The sequence below is a fragment of the Catharus ustulatus genome, chromosome 5, assembly GCF_009819885.2.
Source record: "Catharus ustulatus isolate bCatUst1 chromosome 5, bCatUst1.pri.v2, whole genome shotgun sequence".
Taxonomy (NCBI): Eukaryota; Metazoa; Chordata; class Aves; order Passeriformes; family Turdidae; genus Catharus; species Catharus ustulatus.
The window spans coordinates 26,718,780-26,741,733 of NC_046225.1; the positions used below are offsets into that span (position 1 = coordinate 26,718,780).

Here is a 22,954-nt window from a genome sequence, read left to right on the forward strand (position 1 = left end):
CGGGCGTGGCCCTCGGGTTGCTGAGAGTCGTAATCACTGCAGACAGTAGACTGTGGCGAGGAACATTAATGGCGCTGATTCCTCATGTGTACACAGTACAAAATTTTGATAGTCGGCAGGTCGGATTTGTGGGACACGCACCCAGCACTGGGATTCTGCCAGCTCTGAAATAAATCATAAAATCACAGAATCGGTGAGGTTGGAAAAGAAGCTCTGAGACGATCGAGTCCAATCTGTGACCGAACACCGCTTTGTTAACCAGTTCATGGCACATCCAGCTTTTCCTTAAACATGTCCATGGATGGTGACTCCACCACCTCCCTGAATAGTCGATTATAGTGTCAAATCATCCCTTCTGTGAAGAAATTCCACCCAATGTCCAAGCTAACCTATGCTGGCACAATTTAAGACCATGTCCTCCTTGTCCTGCCACTTGTTACCATGCAGAAGAGACCGACCTGGCTACAAGCTCCTTTCAGGGAGCTGTAGAGAGAATAAGTAATGTCTCTTGCAGATGTGTAATTGTTGGCGTGTTGCACACTGGGTAACTAATCCAATTTTTTTGGACTGCTCATCAGGACCCGGGTGTGGCTTCCCACACTTTCATATCCCATCCAGTTACCAGACCCTTGGGAAAGGACATGCTGGGTGGACCATTTCTCTCCCAGGGACATGAGCATCGGAGATATAACAAGTCCTTTTGGTTTTGCAGTGCCAGCGTCCAAGGGAAAGGCATAGATGGGTGTGGGCCAGGAAAAGTGTGAATTCAGCAGCTCCAGGAGTCTGGCAGGCGTGGAGTCATCCGGCTGGGCTGGAGCTTATGCAGCGGCAGTGGAATTATGTGGAATATAGTTCTACAGTGCATGGCATCAAAAAAACCAGAGGTTCAGATTGTCATGAGCTTTCACTTTTCACACAGGAACTAATGTGACAGTTTAAATTTGTCAAATAGAAAAATGCTTCCTGAAAGATTCGCACTTGCTTTTGATTTGCTTTGTTTTGTTTTGCTTTGGTTTGGTTTGGTTTGGTTTTTGGGGTGTTTTTTTTTGTGCCAAAATGGAAGTTGCTGGATATTCAGGTGCTGGAATAGCATAGCTTAATCGATGGTCCATATGCTCCAGATGCCAAAAAGCACGGTTCTAGGATTATGCTTTGGCAGACCAACTGTTTCAGCTCAGAACCATGAAAAGTTTTCTGAACTGCTTAATGAGATGTAGGTAAACTAGGCTGCTCTAACACTCACACACAAGCTTTTTCCCTAATGCCCGATGTGGAATGTTTGAGCTATGTGAGAGGTTAGGTGTGCTTTTCGCTAGGGCCTTCTGCTTCTTTCTATCCACCTCTGCCCCTGATACTTCCTTTTACCATAGCTTCCTTCAGATACTAGAACTGTTACAATTTAGATATCAATGATATGGTCCATGTCCTCCGCTTAGCATGTATTTGGGGGTATGTGCTTGTGTTATGGTTATGCATCTTCACCCTTTATAAGACCATAAAGGGGAAAAAACCCAAGTATTTTTAGGCTGCGATTTATCTAATCTATGTCAAACATTCAGAATCACAGCTCCTGTGCCCAGGAAATGCTCTGATCCCTTACTGAGTGCAAGGAGTTTAGACACCTTATTTGTATGGCACTTGCTTTGCAGCTGTCTAATCAGCCTGAGGAAACTCCATCCTTTGGGAACCTCTGTTCTCACTGCAAGATGCTCCAGGTCTTTTCTCTTTCCATGGTATGGAACAGATTCATTTTAAGAGGCCTTAGATCAAGACAGAAGAATATGAGTGAAAAACAAAACTACAATATAAAAAATAAAAACCTAAGACACTGATGTCATGAAAAAAAGTTCCTTGCCCCACATGGTATGGAAAGGAGGATAGAACAGCAATTAGACATAATTCTAGGTCATTAAATTGGGATGGCACCCATGCACAAAACTGTAGAAACCACTAAGAGGGATGAAAAAAAAGTCACTTATGCAACATGACAAAAGACAGTTAATTAAGCATGGTTTCAGAGGGATTTTAAGCAGTTTCTTGTGAAGCTGAGGCTTTTTGTTTGCTTTTTTAATATGTTGAACTTTTCTGCTAACAAGTCTGACAAGAAAGTATTACACATCTTTGAAGAAAAGTGGAAAGAACAAATGTAAGTAGCTTAGGTGCTCTTTATATTGCATTAATGTCTCTAGACCACAGCTGAGATCAGGCTCCCCTGCATGAGGAGGAGAGAAGCTGTATTTAAGCTGTAACTAAAGACCCTTTTTGTATAACTCCTCAGCTTGCTCTGGACAAGCCAGGAAGGGGCTGGGACACCCCAGGAATCTGCACGCAGCCTCCCATGCAGAGGAAACCAGGCCTGCATCCACAAAGCATGACCTCAGGTCCTGGGATTTTCTCTGCAGCCTCTAGCACACAGAAACTGACTGCCTTACTCAGCATTTGCCCAATTAATTTGATTTAATGAAATGCTTGATTTAAGACTTTGATTATCCACCCGCCCCCAACCTACAAGACAGGCAGAGACAGATGTTCTCCTTCCATATACCTCTCTGAATTTAGTAAATGTGAATCAGTGAATAGGACAGGGTTAGATTGAGGAGCACAACAGGTGGTGCTGCCCTGAGTGTGACAGCCTTGCAAACCTGAGGAAAAGGGGTGATCTTCCCCTTACTTGACTGTAGAAATAGGAATTCTGGGAGTGCAGGCCTTCTGCATGACTTCCTTGAGGAATCTGGTTCAAACAGCAAAGTTGATTGACTCTTACACCTACAAGTTAGTTTGTCTGGTACACTGTTACTTCCTTTTAGCACTTGGGCCTTTTTTTAAGTCTTAGGCTCCTAAAGCACGTTCAGAAGTGGGAATGCAAGCTGCATAGTCAGGCCTTGCAGTTGCAATTTTGTGTGAGAAATTGTGTTACCTGTCCACGTAGATTATGTACCATATTTATTTCTGGCTTGGATGAGGTGGGATGGGATAACCAATACTTGTATATGCTGTTCACACATGAGGACAGAAGCTGTTTTATATTTTCTTACACAAAAGCTGAGAGTAGCGAAACAACTGTCATTTTGTGTTGTGCCTTTATAGCATCTGACCTACAGTATCCTGGCTTTTGACCAAAGCCTGTAGGCACTAAAATAATAATTGTAATAATAATATATGGTACTGGCATAAGCTAAACACAGTTAATGGAGACCCACGCTTAGTGGCTAGATTTTCGGCATTACAGGCAAATAAGCCTGGGGAGTTTCAGTTTGAGTTACACACAACACCCCACTCTCCCTCCATCCCAGGAATGAGCTCTCAGGGAGAAATCTCAACTTTTATGGAGACTTTGTTCATTCCACAAAGAAATCCAGAGTGTACTTGATAAAAAGCACTCACTTCAACTCACTTCAAAGAGAATTGCTGAAAAGGGTCTTCCAGCTCTACAGGGAAAGAATTCACTTTCAAAAAGTCATTAGCATCCAGCAACTACTAGAAATTTGATTGAGAGCTCCTGAATGTTGTCAGTTTTGAAAATCCAGTTACTTCATATCCAAAATGTGAATGCTGGAACAGTAATCTTGATCTTTTAAAAATTATGGCCAAAGAATCTCTGTGTGTGTGTGTCTATGTATAAGTATATAATATGTAATGCATTTTGAGTTACCCAGAGCCAAACAGAATAAAAAAATTGCTGATACATAAATATATTCACCATTTAGTCCTGATAAATACTGTATTATAGACTTCTGAACAGAGACTGACAATTATTGGAAATCGAGTGGTCATCTCAAGTATACAGTGCCTCAATTAAAATAAAACCACAAAATTCTTTTCCTTTTTTAAAAAATACCATCTAGCATGTAATTTATTTTTTTGGACTCCACAAATATACACATTATACCACGCTAGAAGAACTTGAGAACCACTTTTTTCTTGTTCCCAGGGTCTCTTGACTGTTGGTAAGACATTATAGTCATAATGATAGAATCAGTTTACAGTTGCATATTCTGCCAAATAGCTCACAAATTATCTTTGGCAAACAACACTGCCTCTGTTTCACAAAGATAATGATCTGATGTTTTGTTTATGTGGCACCAAAGGAAAATATCATTTTAGAGCTTGTGACGGAATTTCAAAAACTTTGTGTGGTATTCTAAACTTCAAATACTTTCAAAAGTTACCACTCTATTAAATACAGAGTAACACAGATTTTCAACCTCAAAAATAAAAGAAAAAAATCGAACAAATGTTCAATTAAATACATTGTGTCCATTTAATTTCCTCCACATTTTCTCAGACCTACACAACAGCTGGTGTAGATATTCATGCACTACTTTTCACATCTGATGGTGTCAAACATACAGATGAGTTGCCATATAAGTTGCTCCCCCCTACAAGATTTAGTGTAATAGGAGTGCTTTCAGGATGTAGTCTGAAATCCATAGTGCAAAACGGAAAATGGTCCATCAGACTTGCCCCCCCCCCCCAGAAGTGTGCAGCCAGCAGGCAGTCGGGAAAGGGAAACAGCATAACCTTGACAGTGCTATTATTTGATGGCTCCAAAGAGAAAATTAAAGGAGCAGTGGGTTTGAACTGAATCTGGGACTCTGCTCTGAGACAGACAGTTTCCATTCTGTAACCTGCAGTACAAACCTACCCAGTAAGGGCTAAACTTTAGTGAGAATTCCGCTGGGAATTTGTTTTGGCTACAGCACTGGCCCAAGGACAGAGTGCACCATACCAGTAGGGGGCTCTGACTGTCAGCAGGCTCAGCTAGCATGCCCTAAGTGTCTTGGTCTCCTCCACTGCTGGCACAGCAATGTCCCAGCAGACTTCACTCTGGGAACCAGGTGCTTTTTCTTGAGTCTGAGAGACGGCTTCTGCTTTGGTCTTTGTCTAGCAGCTGGGTAGGTGGGCATGGGTGAAATATGCTGGGGGACTGTTGCAGGGATGCCAGGGGAGGCATTGCCCAAAAGGGAAGGGTAAGGTGGTTACACTAACCTCAGCAAAAGGGTTCCCCGTCCCTTGGAAAGGGGCCAGACCTAGGCCTTCATCTTGATGATGACTGCTGTCCCAGTTTGTAAGACAGGTGTCTGCTCGGGAAAAGCAGGGCCCTCCCTTGAAATGGAGAAAGTAAATCCTCTCCCTCTGAATTAGTATAATTTTGAAAGTAAGGGGCTCTCAGGCAAAGATATGGGGATAGGAATAACTTTAATAGTATATCTAACAAGACAAACAAAACAACAACAACTATGGAATTAATAACAAATTGAACCAGTGACCCAGTTCCAGTCAGCCACGGGCACCATCCCCTTTGGTGCAGTTCCCGTCGCAGCCGGCAGGGAGCGTTGGTGGCTCCCGGTGGACAGGGCAGGTGCGATGATTTCCCCCACGGCTGCAGGGGGTGCTGGGGTGATGGCGGCTGTGTCCGAGACGGGAAGGGATGGAGGAGAGAGGCAGGACGCTTGGAAACAGCAAGCTGAAAGCGGGAGGGCATCCTAGCAGGCACGGGATGCAGGGGTCCAGCAGCAGAGGAAGAGGCAGCTCCCGGCATTAGGATGGTGGTGGTAACAGCGACCTTCCTCCAAAGCCAAGAGCGAGCAAGAGAGAGCAACTGCCCCCCACTCTGCTTCTACCTGCTTCTGATTTCGTGGTCTTGGCCCCCATCTCTGAGAAGAACTCCCAAAAAATCAGGGAGGTTCCCCCTCCCTCAACCCCGCACAATCTTCCCCCACCCCCCGCCCCAGTCTCAAGGACCTAGCCATCAGTGCTTCTTAGCATGTCAATGGGAAAAGATTCCACAGGCAAAGAGGAAAGGAAAAACCAACCCCCAAAAACAAAAGCTAACAAAAGCTATGGAATAAATGGGATCATATCTGCCTCAGCAAAGACTTTCTAGGGTGGTTTGGTGAAACCACCTGTGAAGTTTTCTGAAGGAAATCTTGAGATTGCAGAAAGAGCTAGCAGGAAAGAATAGAAAGATACATAGGGTACCAGCATCTGATTTTACTGAAAGACGGGAAGGAGGTGACATGCAAACTTGGTTTTGGTCTCACCAGGTTGAGATAGAAATGGACAGTGAAGTACACAAAGACCATGAGTAATGTGTGGCATGTGTGCTTAACAGGTCAGTCCCTATATCTATCTGTCTTGTTCCTTCAGACTCACTAAAGCAAACACAATGAAATCTTTAAGTTTGTCAGGAAAATACTGGCTGCAAGGCCAGCTTCTGGCAATGTCTGGGCTTCAGAGGCAGCTGCAAATAACTAACGCCAAACTGACCTTCATGCTGCCATCTAGCGTTTCCTCACAGAACGAAACAACACTGAGAACAACAAAAGAGAAACTGCAGCTCCGTAATGCTGTATTCAGAACAAATCTGATTTATTCCTGCTGAAAAACAACGCTGGACAACACATAAGCTGAAGAAGAGGGAATAGGAAAGATTCATGGAGAAGCCATTGCTCAGGGTGAATGTTTAGGGAGACATCTTTTCTTAAAAAAATTATCATTTTCATCCAGGAACAGAGAATCATCTCCATGGCAAGATAATTATTCTGAACCAGACTTTTTTCTCATTTGTTTTACTCTGTGAAATTATTACGGCTGTTTGCAAGGTGCAAGAGTGCACAACAGGGCAAGAATCCTAGCAGAAGCTTGTCTTAACCAAGAGAGACCAGCACAAGATGTTTCAGGTTCTTGTCTGTCCTTGCTACACTCATAAAACCCCCTCATGGGACGATTATTTACAGCCATGAGATGAAGATTTCCCTTTCAAGTGTACATGATGGCTAACAAAAGTTAACAAGTTATTGTGGGAGAAACATGCAAAAGATTTGACTCTTGGCCCCTTAAAGTCTTGTCCCTGGCTTCAAGGAGCTCTAACAGGAGACTTTTCCAACTGTCGCACATCCTGTATTCATGCTGGAACTGTAGAAATCTAACCCTAATAATAACAACAAGTCAAGAGTTCATGGGTTGGATGGTGTATTTACAACATGCTTCTTTTAGGTGTTCTGAGTCAAAGTCCAAAACAAACCTGAAGCATCCACAATCACTGCTCTTTCAGAAACCTTGATTTCTGAGGTTTGTCTCCTGACAACCTGAGCAAGGAAGGAATGGATAAGTGAAAAATGGAAAAAGTCTAACTTAAGAAAACAGATTGGCCGAAGGGAAAGGCATAATCAGCAGCTTTTAAAGGGTTCCTGGTGGCATTGTATGGTATCAGGACTGAATTTACTAGTTTGCAGAAATTTTTTCCCATTTATAGTAAAATTCTGATACCAGGATTTGAACATTATACATATGAAATGACTGCATGATCTTAGTGCAGTCAGGACATGGCTGGTTTATGTGAAGAGGAATAGCAGTACAGAAAAGAACAGAACCAAACTCTTCAAAAAGGAGCAAAAAGGACAGTGTACATCTCTGCTTACAAATCACCTCTCAGGTCAAAACATGGAAGTTATCTCTTAGACCTTTCAAAGATTTAGTCCCAGCACAGAAAATCCTTAGGTGGGCAACGGTGGAATCCATCACGATTATAAGCCGCACCAATTATAAGCCGCACTTCCGGGTGTCAGCAACTTTTCATTCTTTGTCCATATATAAGCTGCACCTGATTATAAGCCGCACTTCAGGTTCAGACCAAAATTTTAGTCAAAATGGTGCGGCTTATAATCGTGAAATTACTTTTTTTCCTCAAGAGAACTACATCCTGGATCCCAGTCCCACCAAACTGAGCCTATTGCTGGATTAAGGCATCATTGTTCTTCCTCTCCAGCTGTTGATACCAGACTGTTACATCCATGTAAGTTACCTCAAGCTTTCTCCCAACACACCAAAGAAGGGTATTTTTTAGCAGCTTTCCTCTATGCTTAGTGGACTTTGAATTCAGACCCTATAGAGTTGTATGCTCTGAATACAGGAATTTTCTTTTCCAAAGAAAATGTGTTTATTGCTCATTGCTGTGGAAGTCACATTCTCTTTCAGTTCCTTGTTATCCTCCTTTCTATCAAATCATGATGACACTAAGCAAGGATAAGTGAATGAAAAAAAAGACACACGTCAGCTCTCTTCCAAAGTGTTCAGCCTTTCTGTGGATTACAGAGGAGCAAGAGACTTGCATTCGACAGCTTCATCTCTAAAATGCCCATCTGAAAATTCCAACAGACAAAGGCTTGAAAACCAAAAACCTGTGTCTGTAAGCAGACTCTTCAGAATCTGCACCATCTTCTTGCTTCCGAAAGTAGCCACACACTTGCTACCGGGTCCATAAAGCAATTGCCGTTATGGCTCCATAAACAACCTATGCCCCAGCCGGCAGGGAAAGACTGCCACTGCAGCTCTGGCACTGGGGCTCACCAAAATCTGAAGTGAAATGGGATATTCCTTTCTAAGTGACCACTGCTTTTACTACATGGGAAAGTAGATGAGGGTTCTGTGGATACAACATAGGCCAAAGCCACAGCAATCAGCACAAAGCTTGTGGGGGGCATGCCATGGTCTCTGCTCTCCAGTGCTCTGCTAACAAGTTAAGGGGGACTAATATTTTTTAGCTGTTTTTCTGTAATTTTTAAGGGTTTTTTTTTTTTTTTTGTGTAACTGTTGCAAAAGAAAGTTTATAATTTCTTAAGGAACAAATTTCCCCTGCATCCACACAACTTCATTTCTCTCCCTCTTCCAACAGTAGATTAAGCATGCCAATGGAAAGCTTGACAGCTCTTGGATTGGGGGATTTTTATTTTTCTTTTAATCAAGAGGTACAAGTTCAGTTGTTCTTTTCTTCTCTTCTGTTTTGGGGACAGAGGTTTTGCCCATCAGGCAAGCTACATAAATAGGAGGGACATCAACTTAAAACATCAGTATGTTGTTTGCCTTGTGATTCACTATAACATTTCTCTAGTACCAGGCATAGCTGCCTCCTGAATAAGCAGAGTTAAAACTTTCCTGTAGGTGTCTAAGACCTCTTGGGCAGAGGGCCGTTCTGCCGGGTCCTTCTTCTTACACGCTGCATGGATGTCAAACAGATGCAGTCGTACAATATCACTTCCTTCAACATGGCCCAAGAAAAAATTGGAGACATCTGGGATTTTCCAGATGTCTGTTTTCTCATCATAGGGAGGCATGAGGTCATCTTCAAATGGCACATCTTCTCCATAGGGCCAACGCTGCTCAGGAGCTACAAACTCACCCTGGAGCTCCCTGTGACCACACTTCACCAGCCTGCCAGCACTCCTGTTCACAAGAGGCAAAGCGTCCAAATCATTCACCAGAATGTGAAAGTCACTTGTTAGGAGATATTGGGAGAGAACCTTGTCCAGGTCATTTGAGTCGCACATCACTAAGGTGCCCAGGGGGCTGCTGTGCAGGTACCGAATGACACTCACATAGTCTATAGCAAGCATCAGCCTGCGATGCCAGGTGTTCATGCCCTTGTATTTGGGAATATGGAGAGTTTCATTCAGGCCTCTCAGTGAACCAAGAGGATGGTACTCGGTGAGGATTGTGAACTGCTGCTCGCAGTAGCCAAGCAGCCGGACAACATGCTTGCTCTGAAGCGCTTTCAGCATCTTCAATCCATGGAGAAAGTCCTCCTTCAGCTCTGAGTTGGTGAGCTGTGAAAGGACCACTTTCTTTTCCTTCCACTCAGAAAGGAAGACCTGAGAACACACAAGAAACACATAAGACACGTGGAGAGCCTTCTGTGAATTGCTACCAGTTGCTGCTGACCTCTTCCCGTGACTGGTTAGTCACAATGGGAGATTACAGTCACCAGGCACAGTCAACTTTACGTAGAGCCATGTACCTGTCACAGAAAGCCTTTTCTGATGCCATAGTTACTTCATAATTGTCCAAGTTTCCTTTGGAATGGGTAATACACATGAATTAAATTATTTTATATTATCCAAATAGCCATTCTTACTCTGCCATGATTGTATCAATCTGTGATTTTGCTTGTGTAGCTGGATGTCGTTTGGTGTCAGAGAGGTGGCCCATGTCATGCTCTTGTACCTGTTGTGTTCCTCTGGATGCCTACTGTAATTAGCTGCTGAGAGGATAATCATAATAGCAGTGTTGGCATTAATTAGCTAGCAAACTGTGAAAGCTCTTTATCCAGAGGAGAGAAGAAAGGAAATCCAAACTCACCTTTTTCACAGCACCTTCACCAACACACCTGAGTTTCCTGACTTCCCTATTTATGGTCTCGCAGGAAAGCCACGGGGAACAATTCTTCACAGCTCCGAATTTGAAATGCCCAAAAGGGCAGAGGCCGCGGTCCGTTTCGACACGTCCCAGAGAGATGTAAAACTTGTCGAGGTACAGGTAAAGAAGGGCATTAAGGAGCAGGACGGCAGCAAGCAGTAATGCCAGTGAGATGGATGGCACCTCTCTGGGAAGAAACTCCCTCCTAACGAAATGCGGTTTCTTTTCCATGGCCGTGCCTTCCGCATCCTCCGTGAAAGACGGAGCTAAGCAGGACCCTCTTTCCAGCCCCGGAATGAACTCCCGTACGGCTTTTTCAGTGCCGGCTGCCCAGCCGTCCGGCGGGCACCGCAGTCCGGAGCCTTCAGCCTACGACGAGAGGCCACGCTGGCGGCGGGACGTGTTAAGGGCGGATGCAAGCTCGACGCTCGCCGCGCCGCGTACTCTCCCGTGTTTCCGCGCAGGCGGGCCCGAGCCGCGGGCGGCGGGGGCACGGACGCCTGACCCCGGAAAACACCGGGAAGCGCGGCCGCGCGAGGCGGCGGCGGCATCCCCGCCCCGGGGCGGAGCGCGGCGTGATGGCGGCGGCGGGGCTGGCGGCTGCTGTGGCGCTGGCGGCCGCGGTGGCGGCCGCGGTGGCGGCGGCGCTGGGCGCGCTGGTGATGGCGCCCGGCCTCTCGCAGCCCGACGGACAGGGCACGCCCGGGCTCCGCGGCGGGGCGGCGGCAGAGCGGCGGCGGTCGGGGCGGATGGACCAGGCGCTGCTGCTCATCCGCAACGAGCTGCCCGCCCCGGGCCTGAACCTCGCCGCCCGCTCCGGCTCCTGCCACCAGGTGAGGGGCTGTGCCGGGCGGGGGTAACCCCCCGCTTCTGACAGCCCGGCCCGCGGCTTCTCCGGCTCTCCCCGTGGCTTCGTCAGGTCGCTTCGCTTCGATTTTATCTTCGAACAGCACGCAGGGAATTCCTGCAGCAGGAGATGCTCCAACCGCGTGGCATCTTTCCTTGTTTTTGCCACCATGCAAGGCAGAACCCCCTTTCCTCTCGTTTGGCACTAATGAGCTCCCTTCACCCTCTTCTTTCACAGTGCTTGTATCAGTTCCTGGCGTTTGTCCCGCCAAGCAACGAGAGCCTGAGAAAACCAGGCACGGCGTCGGTAATGGTTGATACCCAGCATCCACTCACCCTGCTGCTCAACAGCTCTGAGGGTGACAGAGATCTCTGCAAGTAGGTGGCCCAGTCCCCAGGGAATACATGGATAGCTCTATCCTGTATTTGTGTTGGTTTGGTTTGTTGTTAGTTTTTTTTTTTCCTCTTGGAGCCATGTGCCTCTTCATTGCCTGCTCATCACCTCTTTTTTCCCAACTGTTTACACCTAGAGCTCAGTCTTCACCCCACTGCTGTAACAGCAGTGTACTTTGGAATTGTGCTGAAAGGATCTAGGTGCAAACAGGAGCCAAAACTGTTCATTGAAGCAGCATGTGCAAGCACCTGGTTTCTCTTGCAGGGATTCTTTAGTTCAGGAAGACAAATGATGGCCATGCATGTGTGGTAAAGAATCGGTGTTGGGCCAGGAGACTGTAATGCTTGGAAGAGGCAAGTTCCATGCTAGATCACAGTGTTGGTCTAAGTTTTTGACTTGCCTTTCCTAAAGCATTCAGGCTTACAGCCCCCTAAGAGCTGTGGTGGTACCTGCATGTACTGGGGATGGCTCACCAAATTTTGTTTTCTTTATTGTTTGCAGGATTCAGTATCACTTTGGAGAATTTGGCAATTATTCCCTTGTGGTAAAGACCCTAAATACCCAAACTGTTTCTTGTGACCTAATCGTCAATGAAGGCCCTATCAACAGCTACCTCCGTATGTAGAGCTCTGTTTTTCCCTTTCGTTCTGCAACTCGCATGTCTCCCAGCAGAACTAGCTTCCTAAGAAGCCTGTGCAGCCACTCATGCTGTGCTGAAGAGCTGCCATTGGCTTGCTCCTCCTCTTTCTCAACATCCTTGCCTCCTTATGTTTTATACACCTGTCTTGAGGCCCTGACCAGGATCAGGCTTCTTCACATGATATACTGTCTGCCCACAACATTTTTGCAGCAGGCATTAGAACAGAAAAATCAGTGGGTACATGTCTGGAGGGAGATACTAGTTCCCTGCATGTTTATGTATATACACAGAATCCTCCCTCTTCTTTCCTCTATCTTTTCTCACAGAATGGAAAACAATTCACACAGTGTTTGGATTCTTGTTTGCTGTTGCACTTTTAATTTAAAACCTGACATTTTTTCTTTTTTGTTCATCTCTTATCCAGGACTATTTCAAACTCTTGTCCATGTCTGTTCCATTCATTTCCTTTACATTACATTATTCTTCAGTCTTTCCAGTTTGCTAACTATAGAAAAATTCTCCATGCTTGCTAATTAGGTATTAATTGCCCTTTCCCCATCTTCTTCATGTTGAGGCTGTTTTTAAATCTCTACTTTTTTCTTCAGAACATATTGCAGCACATCAGCTCTTCTCTCACTAGTGTCTTGTGATGCAATGTGGTTTTATTTTGCTCTTTTTATGCCAAGATGTGGAGTCACTGAGCTGAACTTTGAAGTTAGCTTGCTTTTGTCTTGGGTAGTTTGGGGCATTTGCTGTGGGTTTTTATTTTCTACTGGGATGTATATTGCATGGAGAAGGTAGTATGATGATTGGTGAGTTGGGCTTTTTGTCGTATTTTTGTCACTCTTGGCCAAGCCCAGGTCGATGAATGGTTTTGTTAGATCTTTTATAGAGTTGCGTTCTTCTCTTTTCATGCAGCTATTCTCTTTGCTTTCCTGGTTTACATGGCAGTCCTTGCTATCCTGATTGCTGGGCGCCTTCTAATGAAGTAAGTGAACTTCCTCCTTGAACATGCCAGTTTAAGATCACACATCTCAGTGTGGTAATGCTTTGGAGTCCCACTTGTAGCCCTGCTTGGAGATCAGATCCTGTTATCAGGTGCCATGTACACATTGTGGTACACGTGGCAAGAAATGCGGAGTGATGCGATTTCACTCGAGGGCTATCTTGCATCCTTGGTAGTTTGTGTGCAGAGCAGCTGATGTTCACTGTAAAGCTCATACACGCCTTGCTGCACCCTCATGTCCTTTGTTCCTTGTCTAGTTCTGGATCAGTAATCCAAGGCAGTGGGACCGAAGTGCAGGTAACAAATGCAACCTTCTACCCTTTACTGAATGGTGTACCTCATCCTTGCCTGTAAGCAACCTGAGAATAAAACTCCCAAACATGAGCTTGTGCCAGTGTATTTCCACAGCTGGACTTAACTGAGATCCTAGGTGTTGGCTGAATCTCAGTATTACCCTATGGGAGCTGTAAAACAAGTAGGAACTATCCAAACTTCTGTTCTATGCTGCTAAATAGCTTCTATTAAGGTGAAATTAACTATAAAGTACTTTTGTCTTTGTTTTGTGTTTTAAACTGTTACTCATTTTCAGAATTGATCCAGTCAGAAACTGGGTTTACAAGAAACTGAATCCCAGAGCAACTGATCGTATGATTAACTCTGTGAGTGACCACAGTTATGTTTAATTTACATCCTGTAGTGTTTTCATCTCTGAGAAACATACATTATCTGGACATCTTATTTGTTACGAGTAATTTTCCCCTTGTGTGTGTTTCCCCTAGCAAATCCTGTATAGGTGTCAGGCAATTTTGTGTCAATGGAGAGTGCTAGACTGGAATCCATGCTAAAATCCATGCAAGTGTAGTGGATTCCTGGTAAAGCTCTTGCAAGTTTTGAACACACAGCTTTGTGTCCTCTTTAATTCCCTTGAAACAAATGTGTTGGTGAAAATACTGTCCTCTTCTGACATAGTCAGTGTAAGGGAAATCACAACCTTCATGGCTGCCTCCAGCACAGCAGGGATTTTAACAAAAAAATGCAGTCAGAATTTCTCTGGCACCCCTAGAATTGACATTTCCGTGTGATCCTTATTTTGCAGAATGCAGAGAACTCATCACAGTTTGGGCTTCATATCTAAGAATAAACATGTCTAGAATCAAAAGACTTGGAAGCAGAGCTCTACAGCTGTTCTTGTAGCTCATCTCTATCACTGGGATATAGTGATGTCTCCTTCTTTATGCTGTCACTGGGTGTGATCAGAGTGGTTTAGGGAACTCAGTTGAAAAGAAGCCACTCCTGTGTTTAAAAGATTAATTTTCCACTGGTTTAGCTCTCCATGGTATCAGACAAGTGCTGATGGGTTGGGGCAGGTCCTGTTTGACAGCTGGCAAGTGGAACTGCTCAGCTCTGTTGTAAAGCAGTACTCAAAGTGTTAGCAAGTCTCTGGCTGATATGGAGGGGACCCAGCTCTGATGAGTCTCAAGGACAGGCTCATTTCACTGCATTGTTGTTTCTACCTGGTCAAAGGTAGAGTCTGGATCATCTGCAAACGTTATTGCAATGGGGTGAAGCCAGGAAGAGGTTAGAAGTAGACAAAAGGAAGACAGGAAGAATAAAGACAGCGTGTGTGAAAGTTTGCGGTTTACTATCCTTTGTTCCCTAGTCAGCAGGTGCAGCTGCTGACTTGCTCTTGATGTGTCTGGTTTGTTCTCGAAGGAGCTTGGATCCCCGAACACAACAGACTCCGTTAACTGTGATCCTACTCCGCAATCATGGAGCACAGGCTCTCGGCCGCGGCTGCGTTCCCTTGACACCTTCCGAGGGTGAGCATAAGAGCTTGCTCAAAAGCAGCTTTTCCAAGAGGAATGAGATCTTTCCAGTGGCAGTTTGATGGTGCATGGCAATATATAGCAGATGGACAGTTCAAGGTGGTCTGTTTTACTTGGAAGCTAATCAAGATTTTAATTCTCAGATTTTCCAAAATACTTTGTAATTGATCAAATTGAAGGAAACTTTAGTTGTGGCAGAGGGTGTAAAAGAATGACGTGTTCAGTGTGAAAATGCTATGCAAAGGAGCTTGCCTTGGTTAACCACCACCCGTGATTTTTGAAACATGGGTTACTGGTTGGTAAAGCTGGAAACCTTGGAAATCTTGCTTTAAAAATAAAATAAATTAAAAACTCAGAGTTAGAAATCCATTAGTGGGAGTGATAATCATTAACTTCGTGTGCATAAATATGCATTTCATCGACATGAGGTACTTTGTGGTTTTGTTGTCTTTTTAGGCTCTCTCTTGTAATTATGGTGTTTGTTAACTATGGAGGAGGAAAATACTGGTTCTTCAAACACGAGAGTTGGAATGGTAAAGTACAACTGAGATCTGGATTTTAACTGCAGCAGTGTCTAGAAGTGGTTGGTGTTGCAGCTGCTGCAGTGAGCTGTTTCTCAGCTGAAGGCGGGGACGCTGTGCTGGTTTGCTTCAGCAGGGAATCTGCCTGTTGGTTAATGGGCAAAGCAGTGTATAGTCCTCCTCGTCATGCAGTGACAGGATGGTTTCACATCACAGTCTGTAACCTTTTCATTTGTGATACAGGGTCATATCTTTAACTTTCCTGTGTTGCTTAATGACCATAGTCAAGCTGATGTTACTCAGTGCTGTAAAAACATAATGCCTTGATGAGTAAGCTGATGAAGTCAAGCATTGTAATGCCCTAGTGGAGAATAGCAAGGATCCCACCTCTGAAATCTTTCCCAAGACACAGCAATCAGTTCTGACCCTGTTCTTGAAGAGTGGCAAATGCCGTGAAGCAAGATGGTTAGATGATTAGGTTTTGTTTATAACATGTTTTACATTTTGGGACATGAATAATTGCTAGCAGCCTATAAGTCCTCTAGAAAATCAACAATAATATTGTTAAATCTGAGGAGGGTTCAAGATAAATAATGTGCTCCTTCATATTTCTTTTAGGATTAACAGTGGCAGATCTGGTGTTCCCATGGTAAGTTTTCCTGAAGAATAGTTTTTGTATCAAGTGATTCCTTATATTTAAAATTGCAAGTGGAACTTCGTGTGCACATTGCTTCCATGTGGAAATGTATTTGGAGGGATGAATTTGTGTTAAACAAATAGGAATCTGCCCCTACAAATAACATAACCCTTATGAAGCAGTAGAAGAGCTTTAGTGGTGGTTTTGGTGCCCCCCCATCCTCCTCCTTCCCACACACAAGGCCCAGGGCTACCCTGCCAGTGGAAGTGCAGTATCCCTGAAAAGCTCAGTGCCATGCCACTGTGCTAAAAGCTGCCAGTCTGGCAAGATTTGAAGCTGGACTGGTGTGTATCCATAGATAAAAGAGCCAAGTAAATTTTGGATTAAGCTAATATTTCTATAACCAGAGAATGGTCTTATTAGGAAGCAATTATCCCATCTGCCCCTAATGTGCTTCTCTACACTAGCTGTGGTTTCTGTTGGAGTAGGGAGCTGGACTTGGACTATGAACCTAATCTAGAGGGGAGGAGTGGGTCAGTTCTGAATTTGAATCATAGATTTGAAGCTGGTATTTGCTCTGAAGATACTAATTTAATTTTAGGTAATGGAATTTTTTGGTAGCATATGAATTGCTGAAAAAGAGCAGACTGCAATTACAACCCTACCTCAACTGACCACTGGAAAAGCTAGAAGTGTCCCATAGTGCAACTTCAGTAGCCTGGAAATTCCTAGCAGTTGGAGGAAATAAAATCACCAAGTTTCACTCAATACCTGCATCTCTGCTGGGTGAATGCAGGCTGCTCTGTCAGCTTTAGTGTTTGCTGTTACTCATGCATATTATGAGACATCTGTCAACTCCATTTCCCATCTGCTCTGTTCTCCAGGTTTGTGTTCATCATGGGGACATCAATAGCATTGGCACTGGGCTCCATGCTGAGGTGGGGAAGTTCCAAGTGGAAAGTGCTTAGAAAAATCCTCTGGAGGAGTTTTGTGCTAATCCTGCTGGGAATCATAGTTGTGAATCCCAATTACTGCCTTGGACCTTGTGAGTGGAACTTGGTGTCTTCCTTGCATTTCTGTAACTTGTTCCTGCCTCCTTGGCCGGGCTGTTGCAAAAACTGTGTCAACAGTTTGATGGTATCTTGTGGAGTGCTGTTCAGTTCTGCACTGATGCAATTCTTTCTGTTAGACTATTGTGCCAACCACTGTTGATTATCTTAGTTGATTGTCTTAGCCTCTTGACTTTCCTGCGAATATGATGTACAGAAAATTAGGATGGCAGAGTGGAGGTGTCCCTTATACCCTGCAGGTGCAGTGGATGTCAGCTCTCCCTGAAGAAGTGTCACTTTTGTATTTACAACAGAGCCTGGTGTCTGCTCCTCTGTCACATTGCTTGTATGTCTTCCAGTGTCCTGGGATAATCTGCGTATTCCAGGGGTGCTCCAGAGGCTAGGATTCACATACCTGGTGGTTGCTGCTCTTGAACTCCTGTTTACAAGAGCTGATAGTGGGACATGGGTGAGTTATGTTGGGAGATGACAGCTGAACTGATACTGGAGCAGGGTTTTAGGAGCCTTTGCTCTTGTTTGGGCAAAAAGAACACATGAGAAATTACAAGAAAACATGTAACATCTTACTTGATGTGTAGTGCAGTGTGACCTGGCAGGGGTCAATGTTGGGTATGTGCACCCTTCAGTGTCCCTGTCTGCATTTTGTCACATCTAGTTTTACTGTATTTGAGGATTTCACCAGTCCATTCAGATAGCTTTAAAAACAGGCATTCCAAGACACTTTTGATGACTTTTCCACTGGCAAGGAAGCCCAGGGACAGGCATCTCTATGCTAAATACTGTAGTCTGCGTTTTGTCCAATTCATTTTGGCAAGGTTTTTTCACAGCAGAGGGAAGTAATACTGGGTTTTGGCCTTTCTAGAGTTTGTTTTCCCAAAGGTTTTTATTCTACTCAAAAATGAATCAAAATTCCTTTTGACATTTTCTAAGTTAAAAAAATCATTAAGGGGCTTTTGTTTTGGTTTGTTGTCTCCCCCCTGCCCCAAGAAACTAAATGTCTGGAAATCAATTGTGAAATGAAAGGTCTACTGGTGGAACCCAGTTTTGTAATGACATCTCCCTCTTGTCTCTGGGGTACAGGACTGCCTGCCAGGAAGTACAGGTTGTCCCCAAGGGCATGGTTTTTATTTGCCAGCTAACACCCCTTCCTTCAATCTCTTGTAGGAAGGACAACTCCCTGCTCTGCAGGATATTCTCCCCTACTGGCCACAGTGGATTTTCATTCTGGTGTTAGAAACAATTTGGCTCTGCCTGACCTTCTTGTTACCAGTGCCAGAATGTCCCAGGTAAGACTGCACTTGGACAACTTAATGTGGGGTATTAGGTTGGTTCTCTTCTACTGAGTAGAAGGTGCATTTTATTAGCCATAGGGAAGGAATGAAGGGAAGAGCTTTCAGGCCAGCAGGTTAAAAGAAGCATCCATCATGTGAAAAAACTTTCTTTATGTTGGTACTAAAGTAACAGGTGTTATACAGGTGATGTCATTCTTCCTTTCTATTTAAAGAAGAGGATTAAAATCTCCCGAGGTCTGTGTACAGCAATATATGATCACTGCAGTGCCATTAATGTGTGCCACTAGCCTGGGAAACCATTGAGCATTTAGTGTGCTGGGTCAGCGGGCCAGTGGCTGTGCAGCTGGACTGTAACAACACTTTGTGCTACAACCTCTCTCCCTCTGTCCTAGGGGCTATCTTGGTCCTGGGGGCATTGGGGACTTCGGAAAGTATCCCAACTGCACGGGAGGAGCAGCTGGTTACATTGACCGTTTGCTTCTTGGAGAAAAGCATATGTATCAGCATCCCTCTTCAGGTGTAAGTAGTTTTTGGTTTGCAGTATGTCAGGAGTGGCTTGGGAATGATATGTGCAAGGGTATTTAAAAGAAAGGTTGCTTGGGTGCTCTGTAACAGCTGTTTTCTCTCTAAGGTGACTTACCAATCAACAATGCCATATGATCCTGAAGGGATCCTGGGGACCATAAATAGCATTGTTATGGCATTTTTGGGACTACAGGTACCTCTTTTTCTTTCTGGCTGCATGCTATAATGGGAATATTTGAAGGAAACTTGGTAGTGGGGAGGCAACTGGGTTTCTTTGCTTAAGAAAGTAAGTTCTAACAAAACCTTTTCCAGAGCAATGCTTTTGCAATGACTTAGCCTGAGGTGAGTGCCAGAGAAGAGGAAGCTAACATGGCAATAGCTTGCATTAGATACACAGATTTTTCTCAGTTTTTGTAAGGGATGGACACAGGAAGTTTGCAAAATAGCCACCTAGTGTTTTAAGGTTGGACAATGCTGGGAGTAGGCTGGCTCTGTATGTTGGAAAGTAAGGCTGAGACACACAAACTTCACAGCTTCATTGTAAGGGTTTCAAAAGTTGCAGGTGTACTTGTTCTCCCTTGCTGATTCTCTGCTTGGCATGCAGTGATAGCCATCTTGCACAGGTGCTGTGTGCTCACCTTCCCTGACAAGAAAGATGCAGGGGTTCACATTGGTGTTACCAATACCAAAAGCTCACAACTGTTTAAAATATGGCACTTGTTGATGCAGTTTTGATGCACTTCCGGCTTTTCTGATGGTGCACTAGTTGTGAACCAAACTGGAACTCTTGTGCTGGGAAAGGAGTGTTATCACATGTAGCATTGGGTAAAAATTGATTGGGAATATCTGTGAACCAAACGTTGGAACAGAAGTGTGACACTAAGGAGTGAATTATTAGGACGCATTGTATGAAAAGAAGCATGTGCTCTGGGCAGGTCAGGGATGCTGTGGAGAAGCTCTTGGGGCTGGCTCTGGTGGTGTTCCTTCACATAATCCTTACTGAGGGAAAGGGAACTCAACTTATGTTGACCTAATAAAGATGCTTGTTCCCTTCCTTAGTTAACATGGTAAGAAAGGAAGAAAAGGTGCACCTCTACTGCTGACTGGGTTGTATTTACGTATTTTCCCCTTGTGTGTTCATTCTTTGTACAAAGAGTCCTCATTTTGAGCCTTTCAGCCACTTGGCTGGTAGAAATCCCATTCATGGTCTCTGTCTTAGCACAGGTAGCTGGTAGGAAATATATCTGGCTCTTAAAATGTAGTTACATTAATGGGCATTAATTAATTCTTGTATTTTTTTTATAAGGCAGGAAAAATTACTTTGTTCTACAAAGACCAGCCCAAACAAATCATGAGTCGGTTCATCATATGGGGCATAGTAATGGTAAGTCTGATAGTTACGTAGCTCTTTACAAGACATGTATTTTAATGCAACGCAAATATTTCTGAAACATGTTGCAGTGGTTACATAAACTTTACTGGCTTTCTATTTCAGGGAATTATTTCTGCTATCTTGACAAAATGTTCTAAAGAAGAAGGGTTTATTCCCATAAACAAAAACTTATGGTAAGCAAAGAGATGGAACATTTAATATGATTTTGTTAAAGTACTATTTCAGCTCAGAGAATGTTTTACCTTTTGTACACTGAGATCTGTATCACATAGTCCTCTAAATATTACTTTTTCTACTGAAAATATTTGTAGGTCAATATCATATGTGACAACCATGAGCTGCTTTGCCTTCATCCTCTTATTGCTGATATATTACCTTGTGGATGTCAAGAAATGGTGGTCAGGTGCTCCATTTTTATATCCAGGTCAGTAAAATCACATCAGAAGACATATTCCTTATGATTCTTTCTGCACTGATACTATAATTTTGTTTTCTGCACTTCCCTTGTCTGTAAAAACCAGGGATTTAGACTGAGATAACCTGAAAGATTAAGTTGAGCCAAACCTTTGCATAGAACTGGGACACTTGAGACCAGATGTACAGGAGAGAGGGAGAATCAATTCTTTAAGTGAGGACTGAAAGCTGCTGTTGCCTAATAACTGTTCTGAGTTTGGTATGAAGTCAAGGTCCCAGTGAACAGCTGCCTAGTACCAAGCAAAATATCACAGCTGTTCAAAGTTGGTTTTGGAAGGGACTGCTGAGACTTTTGTCTAATGAGAAACTCAAAGGCCTGTCAGCAGAGTAATACCACTTCTGAAAATGTAAAGACTAAATCCCCTGGGCAGCTGTGTAGGTTGTATATCTCTGTGCTTTTAGATAAGCGTGTTTTGCTAAGTATCCCACTGTGGTTTTAACTGCACTGGGCACACAATAAACATGAATAGAGAATGCAAAGCCACAGCAGAGGGGACCTTTCATCAGCTTTGGTCCCTGGTATCTGGACAGGAAAATAGGCAGAATGACAGCATAGCTTGTACCAGAAACCTCAGAGTTTTGAAGGACAGTCAGCATTTGTGTGACCAGATTGGTTGGTGCTCGTCCATCCTGAAAATAGTAACTCTTATTATTCTCCTTATTAATATAATTGCAGCATACTGGTTTGGTTGTATTTTCAATTTAGCACAGAGATTATTTGTATTTCTTTTAATAAATGTTTTGGGGGAAAGAACTCAGACTGTATTTGAAAACAGTGTGTAGCATCTTTGGGGCATTACCTGTTGTCTTGGTGCCACTCTCATTTATAAGCCTTGCACACCTGTTTGCTCTGAAGCAAGCCCATACCTGCTCTTTCATATGGAATAACCTGTGCTTCCTTTCAGGAATGAACTCAATCCTGGTCTACATTGGACACCAAGTGTTTGCAAACTACTTCCCTTTTAAGTGGAAGATGCAAGACAGTCAATCCCACGCAGAGCATCTGACTCAAAACCTCACTGCAACAACTCTTTGGGTCATAATATCATATATATTTTACAGGAGAAGGGTATTCTGGAAAATCTGATAGAGGTGGTCAAGGTCTAGCAGGCCTAGATTGTGATGAGGCAAGTGGGTTAGCTTGAAATCTGGTGTATTAGCCTGAAATATTGTCAATCAGGCTGCATTACTAAAAAAGGAATACAAGTTTACAGTGCCATGGAAGCCATCAAGACTTTTATGTGACCTAAGGGACAGTATTTTCCTATTTAGCAAAAAACTTACTAGTCTATTACAGCTGCTCTCTGTTTTCTGTCTTTTGTAAATATTTTACTGATTTCCCTCCTTCATATAGAGAAGCTGAACATACCCTAACAGTTAGGCAGTCTAATACACCGTGGTGGTGTTCATGAAAGGAGCTCCAAGGGATGGGGGTGGTGACTGCAAGGGATTATCAGAAAGCACCTGTGGTAATAGTCCGTGTGTGTGATACAGAACCCCCTAAGTCAGGTGGTCTGGAGTTTGTATATGTCCTTGGCACTTTTTGCATGCCTGTCTCCTCTGGCTACGGCACACATTTAACTTTACCAGTGACTATCTGGTAAAGCTCTGGGGCACTTCTGTGTCACAGCCTGGTGGTGCTTTCAGCTGCTCATGATTCACTGTATTCTTCCCATTTCTTCGACTAAACCCTTAGGTTTAAGATCCTACTGAAGCCTAAAATCTCTTCTATAAGCATGTTAATCAGTGGGTTGCTCCTACAGGTTTAGCAGCCCATCTGTGCATGTTCTGGGCCTTTGTGTAACACACCTCTTGCATGGATGAGGTCTAAGTTTCATGTGCTACACTCTGAGAGTGCAGAAAGGCCCTTTCCTACTGACTTTGTATAATCACTTGGATATTACCAAATTTTAATCAATCTTTCTACATGAATGTACTTAAGAACTCTGAATCTGAAAACCAGCAATACAGGTAGAATTCTGCTGAGAAGGAAGACCTAACAAATCAATTCAATGGAAGAGAACACTTTTTGGAAATTCAGGAAATTCACTCATGCCATGATTTCCAAACTAGTGCTAATAAAAAACCTGAAATACCTTGCTATGTTCTCTGTGTATGTGTGAAGATGGAAAGAAC

General features: G+C 43.8%; 2 protein-coding genes across 2 annotated transcripts; one reads left to right on the plus strand and one right to left on the minus strand.

Annotated features, from left to right (window-relative positions):
• Window positions 1–7,621: 7,621 nt before the first annotated feature.
• On the minus strand, window positions 7,622–10,721 carry POMK (protein O-mannose kinase). Its single transcript, XM_033060062.2, has 2 exons — window positions 10,138–10,721; window positions 7,622–9,650 (listed from the first exon to the last, which is right to left on the minus strand). The coding sequence occupies exons 1-2, from the start codon at window positions 10,423–10,425 to the stop codon at window positions 8,877–8,879; spliced, it is 1,062 nt and encodes a 353-aa protein (XP_032915953.1). The 5' UTR covers window positions 10,426–10,721; the 3' UTR covers window positions 7,622–8,876.
• Window positions 10,722–11,048: 327 nt separating this feature from the next.
• Window positions 11,049–22,914, plus strand: HGSNAT (heparan-alpha-glucosaminide N-acetyltransferase). The gene is made up of 16 exons (XM_033059321.2): window positions 11,049–11,418; window positions 11,936–12,051; window positions 12,993–13,062; window positions 13,670–13,739; window positions 14,794–14,900; window positions 15,363–15,439; window positions 16,046–16,076; window positions 16,949–17,109; window positions 17,473–17,582; window positions 18,299–18,420; window positions 18,819–18,945; window positions 19,058–19,144; window positions 20,258–20,335; window positions 20,447–20,517; window positions 20,656–20,768; window positions 21,724–22,914. Exons 1-16 carry the CDS (start codon window positions 11,171–11,173, stop codon window positions 21,903–21,905), a joined length of 1,770 nt encoding a protein of 589 aa, XP_032915212.1. The 5' UTR covers window positions 11,049–11,170; the 3' UTR covers window positions 21,906–22,914.
• Window positions 22,915–22,954: the final 40 nt, after the last annotated feature.